The sequence below is a fragment of the Squalius cephalus genome (genome assembly GCF_949319135.1).
Source record: "Squalius cephalus genome assembly, chromosome: 16".
NCBI lineage: Eukaryota > Metazoa > Chordata > Actinopteri > Cypriniformes > Leuciscidae > Squalius > Squalius cephalus.
Window position 1 is genome coordinate 14,390,761 of NC_137137.1, and position 15,363 is coordinate 14,406,123.

General features: G+C 37.5%; 1 protein-coding gene across 3 annotated transcripts in view; it reads left to right on the forward strand.

Moving 5' to 3' along the window:
• The window catches only part of celsr3 (cadherin, EGF LAG seven-pass G-type receptor 3), a 45,458-nt gene that overhangs the window by 29,508 nt on the left and 587 nt on the right, over nucleotides 1-15,363 (forward strand). Inside the window, exons 15-35 of one of the 3 annotated variants that reach the window (XM_079896147.1) lie at nucleotides 412-532; nucleotides 2,090-2,273; nucleotides 2,357-2,458; nucleotides 2,539-2,633; nucleotides 3,391-3,600; nucleotides 3,699-3,882; nucleotides 4,755-4,904; nucleotides 4,981-5,161; nucleotides 5,260-5,427; nucleotides 6,686-6,812; nucleotides 7,040-7,246; nucleotides 9,636-9,810; nucleotides 9,888-10,000; nucleotides 10,139-10,218; nucleotides 10,938-11,064; nucleotides 11,209-11,328; nucleotides 11,458-11,555; nucleotides 12,503-12,624; nucleotides 12,783-12,956; nucleotides 13,089-13,277; nucleotides 14,102-14,969. In XM_079896147.1, the coding sequence (XP_079752273.1) occupies nucleotides 412-532; nucleotides 2,090-2,273; nucleotides 2,357-2,458; nucleotides 2,539-2,633; nucleotides 3,391-3,600; nucleotides 3,699-3,882; nucleotides 4,755-4,904; nucleotides 4,981-5,161; nucleotides 5,260-5,427; nucleotides 6,686-6,812; nucleotides 7,040-7,246; nucleotides 9,636-9,810; nucleotides 9,888-10,000; nucleotides 10,139-10,218; nucleotides 10,938-11,064; nucleotides 11,209-11,328; nucleotides 11,458-11,555; nucleotides 12,503-12,624; nucleotides 12,783-12,956; nucleotides 13,089-13,277; nucleotides 14,102-14,969 (3,795 nt within the window). The remainder of the gene's footprint in view (nucleotides 1-411; nucleotides 533-2,089; nucleotides 2,274-2,356; nucleotides 2,459-2,538; nucleotides 2,634-3,390; nucleotides 3,601-3,698; nucleotides 3,883-4,754; nucleotides 4,905-4,980; nucleotides 5,162-5,259; nucleotides 5,428-6,685; nucleotides 6,813-7,039; nucleotides 7,247-9,635; nucleotides 9,811-9,887; nucleotides 10,001-10,138; nucleotides 10,219-10,937; nucleotides 11,065-11,208; nucleotides 11,329-11,457; nucleotides 11,556-12,502; nucleotides 12,625-12,782; nucleotides 12,957-13,088; nucleotides 13,278-14,101; nucleotides 14,970-15,363) is intronic. The other 2 variants (XM_079896149.1, XM_079896148.1) reach the window with 2 other exon arrangements.

Genomic DNA, 15,363 nt, shown 5'->3' on the forward strand with positions numbered 1-15,363 from the left:
TGTGTGCATGTGTGAGAGTTTTTTTTTTTTTTTTTGTCACACTAATCCAGTGTTCAAGCTTATCCAAAAGGCTGGATGTGTATGACGGGTAGGTTTGTGTTCATGTTAATGATGCATTTGTTCTGCTTAGCTGCATGTATGCGTGTGTGCTTAAGGTTTGATGCCTTTGAACGGATGAACGGATGACTTAAGTTTGCCGACAGACTGTGACTCATGTGACCCTAAATCAACCCCTACCTCAAACACACACACGCTCAGCCAAATCCTTCACAACAGCGGCAATCTCATCTGCTCTCTTTTATCTGTCGGCTCCATCTCTCTCTATCTCGGTGTCACGCTGGCTCGCTCTCTGTGTCTGATCTGCCCTAGATACATAGGTATTTGATCAAATCTAACTGCGTCTGTTTGTAGGATCGAGCAGCAATGTCCTCGTGGTTGGTGGGGCAGCCCGACATGTGGACCCTGCCACTGTGAAGCAAGTAAAGGCTTTGACACAGACTGCAATAAGACCACTGGACACTGCCACTGCAAGGTATACACAAATAAATAGTTAACCTAAAAAATAATAATACAATAAATATGATCATAGATTGACATAATAAGATGGACATGTACACTACGGTTAAAAAAATTGGGGTTGGTAAGACTTTTTAATGCATTTGTTTGATCAAAAATACAGTAAAACAATTAAAAAAAATCTGTTTTCTGTTTTAAGATTGCTTAGTTGTGGACACTTATCATCTGTAATATTATTGATTTGCCTGTACGGAGACTATTGGGATGATAACTGAACAAACCTGAAGACAACACTGTTTTCTACAGAGCTGTTTTATAACTAAATTGAACTCGTTTCATATTTGATGATCTTTACACAGTTACTTAATCATTACTTTACTGTTTATCCCTGTAAAGCTGCCTTTTTTCAGGAAGTTTTAAAGAACAGCATTTATTTGAAATAGAAATTCTTTGTAACATTATAAATGTCTTTAATGTTTCTTTAGATCAATTTTCCTTATTGATAAAATTATTAATTATAGATAATAATAGAAATCTTACTAACCCTAAAATTTGAACAGTGTTATTCTTAAATAGTCTTGTACATGTGTGTTAAGACACAGCAGCACACACACCACTCATGGAATCATCTCTCTAAGACTTTTAATCCAGATTTTTGGCCCTAATAATGTAAGAAAAGATGTCTACTATCTTAGATTCCTAAACCTTCTTAGGGATGCACAAGACTACTCTATACACACTCCATAAGAACACGCCATACTTTCTCAGGATCAGCTGTCACTTATGTGAAAGCTTCAACAACCAGCAGCTTCATAAACATGCTGAGTGTTATTCTCCTCAGAGAGCACTTCATGTCTCTGTTCTTCTCAGAGTTTCAGGGGAGTGAAAGCAGACTTTCTCAGGATCAGCCTGTGGTGAATTTTCAATGTGTATTTTTTGCAGTTAGAGCTTTTAAACACACACAGTTTACATTTAATAGACACATTCCTTTTTTTGGTGCAATTTGCATTACCAAATAAACGTAAATTCATAGAGTATTCACAAACACTCCTTTTGCCATTATGTACAGATAATACCTTCCAGTTCTGTTCTTTAAATAGGACTATAGTCAAAAACAAACATGTATTTTAAATATGAACAGTACTTTTGAGTTGGCACTATTTTTAGGAGTAAATGCCTACTACATATAGTATTGCTGGTCAGGGAAGTGTTAATTGGTTTGTGTGTGTGTTTAAGTGTAATTAAGGGATTAGAGATGTGTTTCTTCACTCTGGGGTGCTATATTAAAGCATTACTCACCCTTACGCTGTACTGCATCACGTTTTTCATTATCCGTGTATTATACTCCAATCCCAAAGGAAAACATGAACACGCACAATCTTATAAGGCTTTTGAAATATATAGTTACACCTTTTTTATTATTATTCTAGCTATTATGTTTAAAACATGCATGTCGATATTGTTTATTATGTTATAATTACTATGGTTTGTGATTTCAATTTAAAAAATTTTTTTTTATCAGTTCATATTGTGTAAATGCATGTGTTCATATGGATGTTTTTGTGTGTATCAGGAGTTTCATTACCGACGGCGGAGCAGTGACGTCTGCCTGCCATGTGACTGCTACCCAGTGGGCTCCTTTTCTAGGTCGTGTGATCCTGAGAGCGGCCAGTGCCAGTGCCGACCCGGCGTGATTGGCCAACAGTGCAACATGTGTGACAATCCGTTTGCTGAGGTCACACAGACAGGCTGTGAAGGTACATACCCATCCATCCAACCAACCAGTAATGCCTCCTTGTAACAAATATTTGTTAATCATTTCCTCACCCGCTTTTCTCAGTGATCTATGATGGTTGTCCTAAGACCATAACATCAGCAATCTGGTGGCCCAGAACAAAGTTCAACCTGCCTGCTGCTGTCCCTTGTCCAAAAGGATCAGTTGGTGAGCTTGTAGATTCATATCTGTGTCATATATCTTTTTTGAAGTCCATCTAATCCATCAGTCCATCTCTTTTTTTGAAGGAACTGCAATTCGGCACTGTGATGGAGAGAGAGGATGGCTGGACCCTGATCTGTACAACTGCACCTCTCCTCCTTTTGTGGAGCTAAACACAGCCGTGAGAAACTACGATTTCACATTTATTTTCCATTTACTATAATAAGGGCTGTTTCACACCGTTTTTCTTCTTCCAGATTTTTTTTTTTTTTTGAAGTTATAATATTGAAAAATATGTAGGAATGTGTGAATATTAAAATTCTATATAATTGCCAATTATTATTTTCATCTTGGGGCTCATAATGGTTATATTAAAGTTCTACACTATTTTTCATTTTAAAATGAATTTAGGCAGCATGAAATTATAATGTGCTGTATGAAAAATACACACTCATTTTGATTTGATTTTCTAAAGATTGCTTTTAACAATCTTAATAAATTCTTAGTTTTTTTAAAGATTTATTTTAATTGAGTGTGACTTTTGATCAAAATGAGCATGCACTATTATTAATGTCCAATATCGACCGATAGATAAAAAAATATCTAACTGATATGGTACCGATATTTTATGCATCCCTAATATATATTTGAATGGAGCCAAGTTATAAATATGTTTATAAGGATTTGGTCTTTGAGAATAATTACAAACACATGTAATACATATATTTATATAACATCTACAAATCATTAATCTACATGAACTGAATCAAAACTCAAACGTGTTGCTGAAACGTTTTAATCGTCATAAATGAATTGAATACCCATAGCTCATGCATGAAACAGAGCTAAGGTCCATTACTTTCTCACAGTGATGCATACAGTATTGGAGCTGCTTGTCTACATTATTTTACCATTTTTTTCAATGTGTGTGTGTGTAGCTGGAGGCCTTAGAGAGAAATGAGACAGAACTCAGCACCATCATTGAGAAGAAACTGGCCCATCAGCTTCGTGATGTCACAGAGGCAACAACCCGTCTCTATGGCAATGACCTTCAGATAGCCGAGCGGCTGTTGTCTCGCCTCTTGACCTTTGAGAGCCTCCAGTCAGGCTTTGGGTTGACAGCCACTCAGGATGCACATTTCAATGAGGTGTGCATTACTTTAGGGAACCGATTTAAGATTTAAATTTTGAGATTTGATTAACGTCTCGTTCTGTTCTGTCTCTCACACTGCGTCTCTATCTGCAGAATGTGTTACGAGGCTGTAGTGTTTTGTTGGGTCCGGCCAGCGCTGCGTTGTGGAGAGGTCAAAGTTCAGGTCAGAGCGGAGCGGCGGGATTGGCCGATCTGTTGGAGCAGTACTCCCGCATACTAGCCCAGAACATGAAACAGACCTACCTCAATCCTGTCGCACTCGTCGCCTCAAACATCGGTCAGCATCAATGCACAACAAACACATACACTTACATTCAATAGTTTGGGGTTCATTTTTCTTTTGAAAGAAATTAACACTTTTATTCAGCAAGGACACATTCAATTAATCAAAAGTGACAGTAAAGACATTTATAATGTTATAAAAGATTTCTATTTCAAATAAATGCTGTTTTTTTAACAATAAGTGTAATTTTTACTTGAGCACCAAATCAGCATGTTAGCATTATTTCTGGTTTTGAGGGAGTGAAAAGAGCCGGGTCAGTTTAAAATTCTCATTTGACCTCTCTGAAAATTGGTTTCTGATCAAATGGTTTTTTTTTTTCTTGAAATACACAAAATGTTTTTCACTGAATTTACAATATTTAAAGCATTTCTGTAAATTTTTTTTTTATTGGTGAAGGAATCTTTCAATTTTGAAAGTTTCAAGACCAACAAAGAAGATATATATAACATTTGGAAAATCGAAAAGATTTTAACGATAGAGCGGACTACATGTATAAAAACAGATATTAAATATCAATCCCCATTTTTAATATATACTGTTAAAATTATATTGTTATTACATTTCATTTAATCATTAAATGATTTGTTGATCATTTTACGGAGATGGACATAATACTTTAAATGGTGTGTGGAAAGCCCTTCAAATCTGGAGGACAGAGAGGCTTAGTCAGCTGATGGTGAGAAAAAGTAAATATTGGAAATATTCTGTCTTGTGCAGTGTGAGCTAAAGCTGAGAAAGATCAATGTGAGACTAACACCTGCACTGTGCACCTACAGTATCTGCAGAAACTGCAACTGCAGCACTACAGAGAGCAGATCTATTAAAAGGATCCTGTAGTTCACACAGTGTGTGTTTGTGTGTTGCAGTCATGACTCTGGATCGTGTTGACAACCACACACATGTGCGGCGGCGGTTTCCACGGTATCACAGTACTCTGTTCCGAGGTCAAGCGCTTTGGGATGCTCACACACATGTTGTGCTGCCCCCTACTGCACTAGTGCCACAACGCAACATCTGTAAGTCACATTCACACTCTCCAGTTTTAAGTTCACTTAAAAGGCTTAAAACTATTGAGCAATACTTTGTGTTTAGTGTCAGCTCCATCTCCTGCTGGCCCTGTAAACCTGTTGGCCAATCAGACGCTAGAAGCGACGGCAGCACGACGTTCTTTGTCACTACAAGAGGCGCCTGTCTCCATTGTCATCCTCCTCATCTATCGAAGCCTGGGGGCTGCACTTCCTCCTAAATACCACACGGACCGTCGTGGCGTCAGGTTAGAAAGGGTCTAAATTAAAGATCACTTCAGAGTCAGATAATGTGTATATATGTGGGTGTGATCATCTTTCTAACCGTGTATGTGCATCTCTGCAGGTTACCCAGACACCCTGTGTTGAACTCGCCTGTAGTGAGTGTGTCTGTGTATAATAACCAGACCTTCGTGGACGGTTTTCTGGACACACCGGTCTTGCTGGAGTTTCGTCTTCTGGAGACCAGCAACCGCAGCAAACCGCTGTGTGTGCAGTGGAATCACAGCAGCTCGTGAGTCTATGTTTGCTGTCCTTATTTACTCAATTTTATGTCTCAAGAACAAATAAAACCACTATTTGGGACAAAATCGGCTGACCAAATCATTAAATTGCATTATACATGCATTAAACTACCGGTCAAAAGTTTGGATTAATTATGATTTTTTTTAATTAGAGGGTTAGTTCACCCCAAAATTTTTAATTATCTCATAATTTACTCACCCTCAAGCCATCCTAGGTGTATGAATTTCTTCTTTCAACCAAACACAATCAGAGTTTTATTAAAAAAATACCCTAGCTCTTCCAAGCTTTATAAGGGGAGTGAATAGTAACGATTTTGAAGCCCAAAAAAGCCCATCCATCATAAAAGTAATCCATACGGCTCCAGGGGGTTATTAAAGGCCTTCTGAAGCGAAGCGATTAGTTTATGTAAGAAAAATATAATAAACAATAAAATAGAATTGAAAAAAACATACGCATTACATTTCGCTTTAAAAATTCTCGTTTTAGACTTCTAATTAGTGACCGGTGTTTTGTTTTGCCCTATCCTCTGCGCTTCCGCGGCTTCAATACGTCATGCGTCGGGTCAGAGGTCACTCTTTGGGTGGAACTCGACTCGCGTACGTCCGTTACCGGAAGCCAGTAGTTTATAAAGTTATAATTATGGATATTTTTCTTACAAAAATGCACTGCTTACCTTCAGAAGGCCTTTTTTATCCCCTTACAATCTCAGTTACTATTCACTCCCATTATAAAGCTTGGAGGAGCCAGGATATTTTTTAATATAACTGAGTAAATTATGAGGTAATTTTAAGTATGGGGTGAACTAACCCTTTAATATGCTAATCTGGTGATCAAATTGGTGATCAATTATTAATAATAAAAATAAAAATAAATTAAGTTGAAAAAACTTTTGTGGAAACCCTGATACATTTCTTTCAGGATTCTTTGATGAATAGAAAGAATCAAAAGAACAGCATTTAATTAAATCTTTGTACATTATAAATGTCTTTACTGTCACTATTGCTCAATTTAATAGATCCTTGCTGAATAAAAGTATTAATTTCTATCTTTTTCTATCTTATCCCAAACTTTTGAATGGTAATGCATCAAGGTTTCCACAAAAATATTAAGCAGCAAAACCCGTTTTAAACATTGACAATAATAAGAAATGTTTCTTGAGCAGCAAATCAGCATATTAGAATGAAGGATCATGTGTATATTGTTATTGTAAGGAATAAACAGTAAATACTCTGAATGTGTGTGTTCAGTGTATTAGCAGGAGGCTGCTGGACTGTGAGAGACTGTAGCGTGGTCTATAGGAACATGTCACATGTTCGCTGTCAGTGCCACAGACTGGGAACCTTTGGAGTCCTTATGGACAGCTCACAGAGAGAGGTACAGTACACACACACACAGACACACACACAGAAATATCAAAGCCACATAACTACTAAACAGCTCTTCTTCACAAAAAGATTCATATTTTCCATGTTTTTCAAGAATACAATACTACATAGCAACAGGATGTTCCATAGTGACAATCTCCTTCAGCACAATCATCACTGCTAATATATATTTTCTTTCTCTCTCTCTCTCTCTCTCTCTCTCTCTTTGTTAAGCAGCAGTTAGAGGGTGACCTGGAGACCCTCGCCATAGTAACGTACTCCTCGCTCTCAGTTTCCATGGCGGCGTTGTTGCTAACAGTGGTGGTTTTATCGTGCCTGAGGGGACTGAAATCAAACACACGCAGCATTCATTCCAACATGGCTGCCGCTACTCTACTTTCCCACCTCACATACCTGCTGGGCATCAACCAGACGGAACAACAGGTCAGAGAAGAGAGATGTCTGTGTGTGTCTGCATCTAAATGTGGTTTGGTGAGACAGACAAAGAAACTTTGGGTGGGCTTGAACACAAAAACAATATAACCGTCAAAAAACACAGTCTGTGTAGTCTCCTTTGTGCTGAATGTACTTTGTTATTTGTAGATTGAAAAAATCAATCAATTATATATAAATAAACAGGTCAAAAGAGACAATAACATTTTTTATAATGTTACAAATATTTTTTATATAATAAATAAATTCTTTTCTTTTGAAATTTCTATTCAACAAAGAATCCTAGAAAAACGTATCATGGTTTCCACAAAAATATTAAGCAGCACAACTGTGATAATATGATCAACATTAATAATAATAATACATTTTATATATACTGTATATACATACATACATACATACATACATACATATATATATATATATATATATATATACATGTATGTGTATATATATATATATATATATATATATATATATGTATGTATGTATATATTTATAATGGATATCAGCATAACAAATTTGATATAAATATTATACTATATATATATACAGTATAATATTTCATGTTGTTTTTCAGAATTTTTCTTTGTTTTAAAATACCAAGGTCCTAAGACTTGAAGTATTTTGGAGCCCACTTACACTTTACATTTTACAGCTTTTATAAAGCCAAGTCTAACAGCAGGTATTAAAAGCATGAATAGTTCAGTATCAGGATGGTTGTCAGGATACAGCACTAGGCAGCTTGAATATGATTTGTCATTCAGAACCCAACATTACAGCCATTCGCGCAATATGGTTCAAAAACCACTTACACCACACAGTGAGTTGGGAAACTGACGTTTTTAAACACTTTTTCTGACACAGACCCTCTTTCCGTGTCTCTCGTCCTCAGACAGACACTCACACATTCTATCTCTTTCTAAAGCTGTTTAACACCATTTTTTTAACAGTCATTATTCTCTAGAGTGCAAACCACTCACACTAAAAGCCTGTTACTGCTGAGTTCATTAATTTCAACTGCTGGGCTGGGATGTGGTTGTGTATCTGTGATAGAGTATGTGTTCATTCATTATTCATCTTCTCTCTCAGACTATGACTTTGCTTGCGTGTATTGATTTTAGACCTCATATTCTCTCTTTTTTTGGACATGTAGCAGAGAGTATTCAGTAAATGATGGGAATGGGATCAGGAACTGTTTTGAGCTGGATGTGAATTCACAACACCTGACTGAGCACCTCAGCTCACATGCGCCACATATGCGCCAACCACTAGGCCAAGGGTTTTCAAACCAGTCCTGGAGGACCCCCAACACTGCACATTCTGTATGTCTCCATTATCTGACATACCCTTATCAGGTGTGTTATGTGAAGGAGACATCCAAAATGTGGACATGTTTGAAAACCCCTGCTGCACTAGTCAACTCAGTGATTATTTTCTCTGTGCTGAACTCTGACTATGTATTGAATTATCATCAGTATGTACAACTCCATGTTTTCAGAATAGCCCACTTTTATCAGACCAAGGACCCCTTCATTCATGAGAGTGCAGAAATAGAGATGCAGTGGCGAGATCATTACATTTTTGCGCTCAACAGACAACTTTGATTTGCTACAATGCTCAGCGCTGCAACATTTTATGCAATGGGAGTAAATCTAAATATAATGCTGTAATCAACACTTCTCACAACGAGTTAATCTCGACAGCTGTAAAAATTGTAAATTATGTTTTTCAAAAGAGTTCCTCATGTAATACTTCATATGCAAAGATATTACCCAATCAAAGTATGTTTACATTAAAGTCTTAAAGGAGATATGCCCATTTAAAAGTCAGCATGAAACGAAGGTTGCGATAGTCTTTTCGTCCCTATTCTGACGTATATCTGATTGAAATGGCTTCTTGAACAAGAAAAAATGTTGGGCAGGACCACTGATCTATATAAATGACATTTATATAGATCAGTGGGCGGGACTTGGTTTTGTCCTTGAGGAATAGATTATATGGTTGGATCATTCTGGTTTGCTATTGGTTAATCTCATGTGAGTGACAGGTTGTCCCGCCCTCGCATCAGTAAACACTCAGAGAAGAGATGTTGCTGCAAGAGGGAGGGGAAGTCATTTTGATTAAAGAGTATGAGGGCACATGAATAAATAAAACAAAAAAGATTTGTATTCATAATAAACACAGCAAACAATATTCCATTAAAAAAAGATTTGTCAATTTTGATTTCATGGTGACTTTAAATCAGAGGGCTAAAATCAGTGTAGAAAATGTAATGCATATTGTAATTTTTGAAGCCCTTTATCAAGTATATATTCATCCAATATGCTGTTTTATATTCTCTTTTTACTAACTAGTTTATTGTCTCTGCTTGGTGCAGTTCCTGTGCACAGTGGTTGCAATTCTGCTCCATTACTTCTTCATGTCAACGTTTGCGTGGCTGTTTGTGGAAGCTCTGCATATTTACCGCATGCAGACAGAAGTGAGAAACATCAACTATGGAGCCATGAGATTCTACTATGCTATTGGCTGGGGAGTCCCTGCTATCATTACTGGTATGAACAGATACATACACACATACAAATGTATGCTTTTATATAGCTATATTCTGTGACATGTATGTGTGCTGCAGGGCTGGCAGTCGGGTTGGATCCAGAGGGGTACGGCAACCCAGATTTCTGCTGGATCTCCATGTATGATAAGCTCATGTGGAGCTTTGCGGGACCAGTTAGCGTCGTCATACTGGTATTGTGCTCTTCTGTGTGTTTATGTGTGTTGTTTGTGCCATATAAAGGATCTCGTCTTTTTATTTCTCTCTCTGTGTGTTTTGGATGTATGTGGTACAGCAATGATGGTCTTAATTGGCAACTCTCTGTTTTACAGATGAATGGTGGGATGTTTTTAATGGTCCTGCGTATGACATGCAACCCCACTCAGAAGGAGATAAAAAAGCTGCCTGTGATGTAAGTACAACATGCATGTATTCAGGAACATTCAAAATGGAAAGTGAGACAGAGGACATTATAAAACATATTTTCATGAATATTAATTAGCTGACTTAAAGGGTTAGTTCACCCAAAAATGAAAATTATCCCATAATTTACTCACATTCAAGCCAACCTAGATGTATATGACTTTCTTTTTTCAGCCAAACACAATTGAGAAAATAAAGCCCAAAAAAGCGGACTTCGCTTCAGAAGGCCTTTATTAACCCCCTGTATGGATTACTTTTATGATGGATGGATGCGCTTTTTTGGGGCTTCAAAATCTCAGGAACTATTCACTCCCATTATAAATCTTGGAAGAGCCAGGATATTTTTAATAAAACTCAGATTGTATTTGGCTGAAAGAAGAAAGTCATATACATCTATACAATCAAATCTCTAAAAATAATTATTTTATATTGTGTTATTATGATATTTTATTGAAATAAATAAATAAATAATAATAAAAAATAACTATTATTATTGCTGTTGTTGTTTATTTTCCTGAAATTGTAATACGTTATAATTGTTAAAATGGTAGTTTCTTCCTTGCATGTGTTTCTACCTGCAATTCATGAGTGTCAAACTTGTTTTCAGCAGAATTAATGCTTTTCATCTCTTTATTCTATATTAATTCCTTTTATTCTATTTCTCTCTCTCTCTCTCTCTCTCTCTCTCTCTCTCTCTCTCTCTCACAGTTCTACTATCCGCAGTGCCTTCCTCCTGTTATTGTTGAGTTCTTGTGTTTGGTTGTTTGGTCTTATGGCTGTTAATAACAGTGTCCTGGCGTTCCACTACCTGTTCATTGTCCTCTGTTGCGTACAGGTAAGTGTGTGTACTGGCTCTTACACATCTTTTTATTTTGTGTGTGTGCGCTTGAGTTTGTCATTGTCATTTTTAGCCGTAAACTTGGATAATTGCGTCCTATGTAATGTATTATAATGTTCTTCTCCTACTCGCTTGTCTCAGGGTTTGGCTGTACTGTTGGTTTTTACTCTCCTGAACTCAGAGGTGCAGGAGGCCTGGAAACTGGCCTGTCTGGGCAAGAAAAGCCCCAGTGAAGAACCTCAAAGACCTCCACAGATTACTGTTAGTGAACATAAACACATATATTAACATATGACCCCCGCTCCATGCACAGTTACACACACACCCCTATATTTTAACCCATGGAGTGAAAATAAGCATGTGGATTTGTAACCTGCTCTATGTGTGCAGGGCCAAAACCCGTTCAACAGCGCCTCCCTGCTGGAACAGAGCGGATTACACCGGATCACACTCGGAACTTCAACTATCTCATCAGTCAGCAGTGCAAGGTCTGTCAACCCATCAATTTTAGATTCAAAATTCTTAACATAATTTAATTTCACAAATTTTAAAACAAAGAAGGATTATGATAGAAAAAAGGAATAACATGGTAACACTTTACAATAAGGTTCAATTTGTTAACATTAGTTAATGCATTAGGTCTCATTAACTATGTTAACTATTAAAAGTTGTAAAATGTAATATGTTATATGTAAATTCATAAATTAATTGTTAATTCATGTAAATTGAATTATTGAATTTGAACGTAAACTAATTCATTATTTTATTCAGCACTGTGAGAAGTGACAGTAAAGACTTACATTGTTACAGAAAAAGATCTATTTAAACTTTCTATTCATCAAAGAATCTTGAAAAAAAAAAAAAAAACGGTTTCCACAAAAATATAAAGCAGAATAACATTCAGCATTGAAAATAATACAAAATGTTTCTCGAGCAGCTGCAAATCAGCATATTAGAATGATTTCTGAAGGATCGTGTGACACTGAAGATTGGAGTAATTATGCTGAAAATTCAGATTTACCATCAAATGAATAAATTTCATTTTAAAATATATTAAGATGGAAAACAGTTATTTAAATTGTTATAATATTTCACAATATTACTGTTTTAATGTATTTTTGATTACATAAGAGACGTAGTTCAAAAACATTAAAAAAAAATCTTACTGACCTCAAACTTATGAATGGTAGTGTAATTTGTAATAAAAAAAATACAAACTAAAAGAATTTTCACTACTAGTTTCAGGCTTTTGGACCACAAAATAAGACAATTTTATAATTCTAAATTATAAATAACTGTAGATTATATATCACTATTTTATTATTTTACAATGTACATTATTGTACATTGTATTCTGGACTGTGAAAACGTAAAAAAATGTGTATGTAACAAACTGAAAGCTCAAAAGCTGATGTATTATTTATGTTTTTGACAGGGAGAATCTCTTGGCACGGCAGACTCTAGAACACAATCTTGCTCACACAGGGGCCACTGACCTGGACGTTGCAATGTTCCACCGCAACGGAGGTACACTAACACACAATAACCTGCATGCATGTACGTATTCACTCACACACACACAACACTTACACACTCCTTAACTGCTCGCTATTCATTCTTTATTCGCTAGTGGCCATGTCTTGTGACAAATCTCTGTCAGAATTAGTGACATTATCTCTTCTTCTTTCATTGCTCTTACTCTCTCTGTCTGTTAGGTGAAGACTCAGACTCAGATTCTGATCTCTCACTGGAGGAGGAGAGGAGTTTGTCCATCCCGTCATCTGAGAGCGAGGACAATGTGCGCCTGCGTGGACGCATCCAGCGACGCTTCAAACGGACTGGTCATAGTGAACGTTTACTCACAGAGCCCTCCCACAACGGTGGAAAAGGTACTGATATCATTGTTGCAGATGCCTATATTATTATTGATAGTGAAGCCAAAGGAGTGCAGAACATTAGTTTCATTCTTACTTAGTTTCATGATGCCCAACTGTTAGTGTATGGAACTGTTTATGTGTCAGATCTGGATGGCAATGACCTGCTCTCCTATTGGCCAGCGCTGGAAGGCTGTGAGGCGCACTCTCTGCAGAAATGGGGCTCAGAGCGCCGCCTAGGGGGCGACTACAGCAAGGACGCAGCTAATAACAACCAGACAGATGCAGCGCTGACCAGCGGAGATGAGAATGGCCTCACACACAGACACCGCAAGGGTGAGGCACACGTTCATCTGAGATGTTATCCAGTATTGGCCAATACCCATTCATGATGATATTTAATTTTGCATGCTCATTTGACCTATTTTTACATCTAATGTACACTTAAAGTTAATCTTTAAAAGCTATGGGCCAATGTCAGAGTTATTATAGTTAACTAAAACTGAAACCATGCAAAAAATGAATAAAAAAGTTAATGTAGTTTCACTTGATATACCGCAATTAAATTAATTAAAAAGTATATAGACATTACAAAAACTAATAAAAATGGCAAAAACGCACTAAAATAACTAATAACTAATTAATTACTAAATTATTAAAATCAAAAATCAAAATATAGCATATGAAAATGGAAACCAATTCAAAATGTTAATACAAATCTAATTGTATCTCAATGATACTAAAAACACTTTGATATTAGACATTTATTTACAAAAATTAGACTTTTTTATTTATCAGCTTATTTCCCCTATTTACCTTTAATTATCCTTCTGTCATCTAACACTTACTTAAAATTAATCTTAAAATGTAATAACACTTTTAAATGTACACTTTAGCAAATCTCAGAATGAATATCCATTTTCCATACTGTACATTATAATGTTGTGATGTCTAAATGTTAAAATGACAGATTTTAGCTTTTTGGTGTTTGCAGTATTTTTAATTTATTGAAAAAATAATAATAATGGTATTTTAATTTGCAATATTTTAGAAATAAAACAATAATAAAATAGTTATAGGCTTACTGTTATCAGCCAGAATTTCTATATCGATAGAAAGCTTAGAAAGCCGTACTAAAGCCCTCTGCATCCATTTCTCAGGAATCCTGAAGAATCGTCTGGGCTGTCCTCCTGCTCTGCAGGGCCTGTCTGCCGTGGGTCGCGCTCCCAGCGAGATGTCTTGGTACAGGACCTCCACGTTGGGTCACAGAGGCGTCCCAGCTGCCTCCTACGGTCGTATGTACTCTGGTACCGGCTCGCTGTCCCAACCCGCTTCCCGATACTCTTCCCGAGAACACCTGGATTCACTTGCGCGACGACAGCGTTCCCGTGAAAACCTCGACCTGTTGCCGCGGCGACGCGAACTTGGTGCTGAACACCTGGGTGGCTCCAGAGAGAGGCTGGGTCCTGTTCACAGTATCCATGCCTCCAGGGAGGATCTGGTGGGCAGGGGTGGTATGGTGGGTTTAATGGGGGCAGAGGGTTCATTGAGTGGATCGAGAACACAGCTCAACACTCTAACGAGGCAACAGGCCTCTCGGGAGCACCTCGGAGGGGCTCTCATGAGCAGTCGGTCACGGGAGCAGTTGGAGTCTAACGGTGGAGCGCAGCCCTGCAGGGAGTGGCTGAGAACCCTGCCGCCCCGTCAGCTCTCACACCCCGAACCGCACCCACCCTCCTCACCCCCTCCGCCGATCACAGAGGAACCCCAAGAATCCCTGCCCTCGCGCCGCGGTCGCCTAGACTCCGCCCCACCATGTAGGTACCCGACATCTGCAGCTGCACCCGGAGCCCCATCCAGTCGCCCACCCTCTAGTGAACACCTGGATATCCTCTCCTCCATACTCGCCTCCTTCAGCTCCTCTGTCTTAACCCCGCCCCCTAACCCTGCCTCAGCTGGCCCTTCCCCTTCCCCGCCTCCTCTCTCTGCAACCTCTCAGAGCGTCTCTGAAGTGTCACCTGACTCTGAGTAAGTCCAGCCCATTTTTTTGTCTCACTGTGCGTCCGTTTATATATTACACATTGTTTTATGGTCATCCTTGGTTCTGTTCTCATAAAACTGATTAGTTCTCTCCTGGTAATGATATGAAGATGCAACTTTGTTTGCTGTAAACTGAAAATTCTATCATCTACCCATTCTCACACTTCACAACACTCATACGACTTTTTCCCTGTGAAACACAAAAGGAGCTATTTACAAAATGTCAAAGGTGGTCTTTTCAATACAACGAAAGTCCATGGTGATCAGTTGCAAATTGTGTGTATATATATATATATATATAATTTAATTATTTAATAATAATCTCAATCTAATTTAGATATTTATTTGTATTTATAGAACATAAATTAATAATAATAAGTTA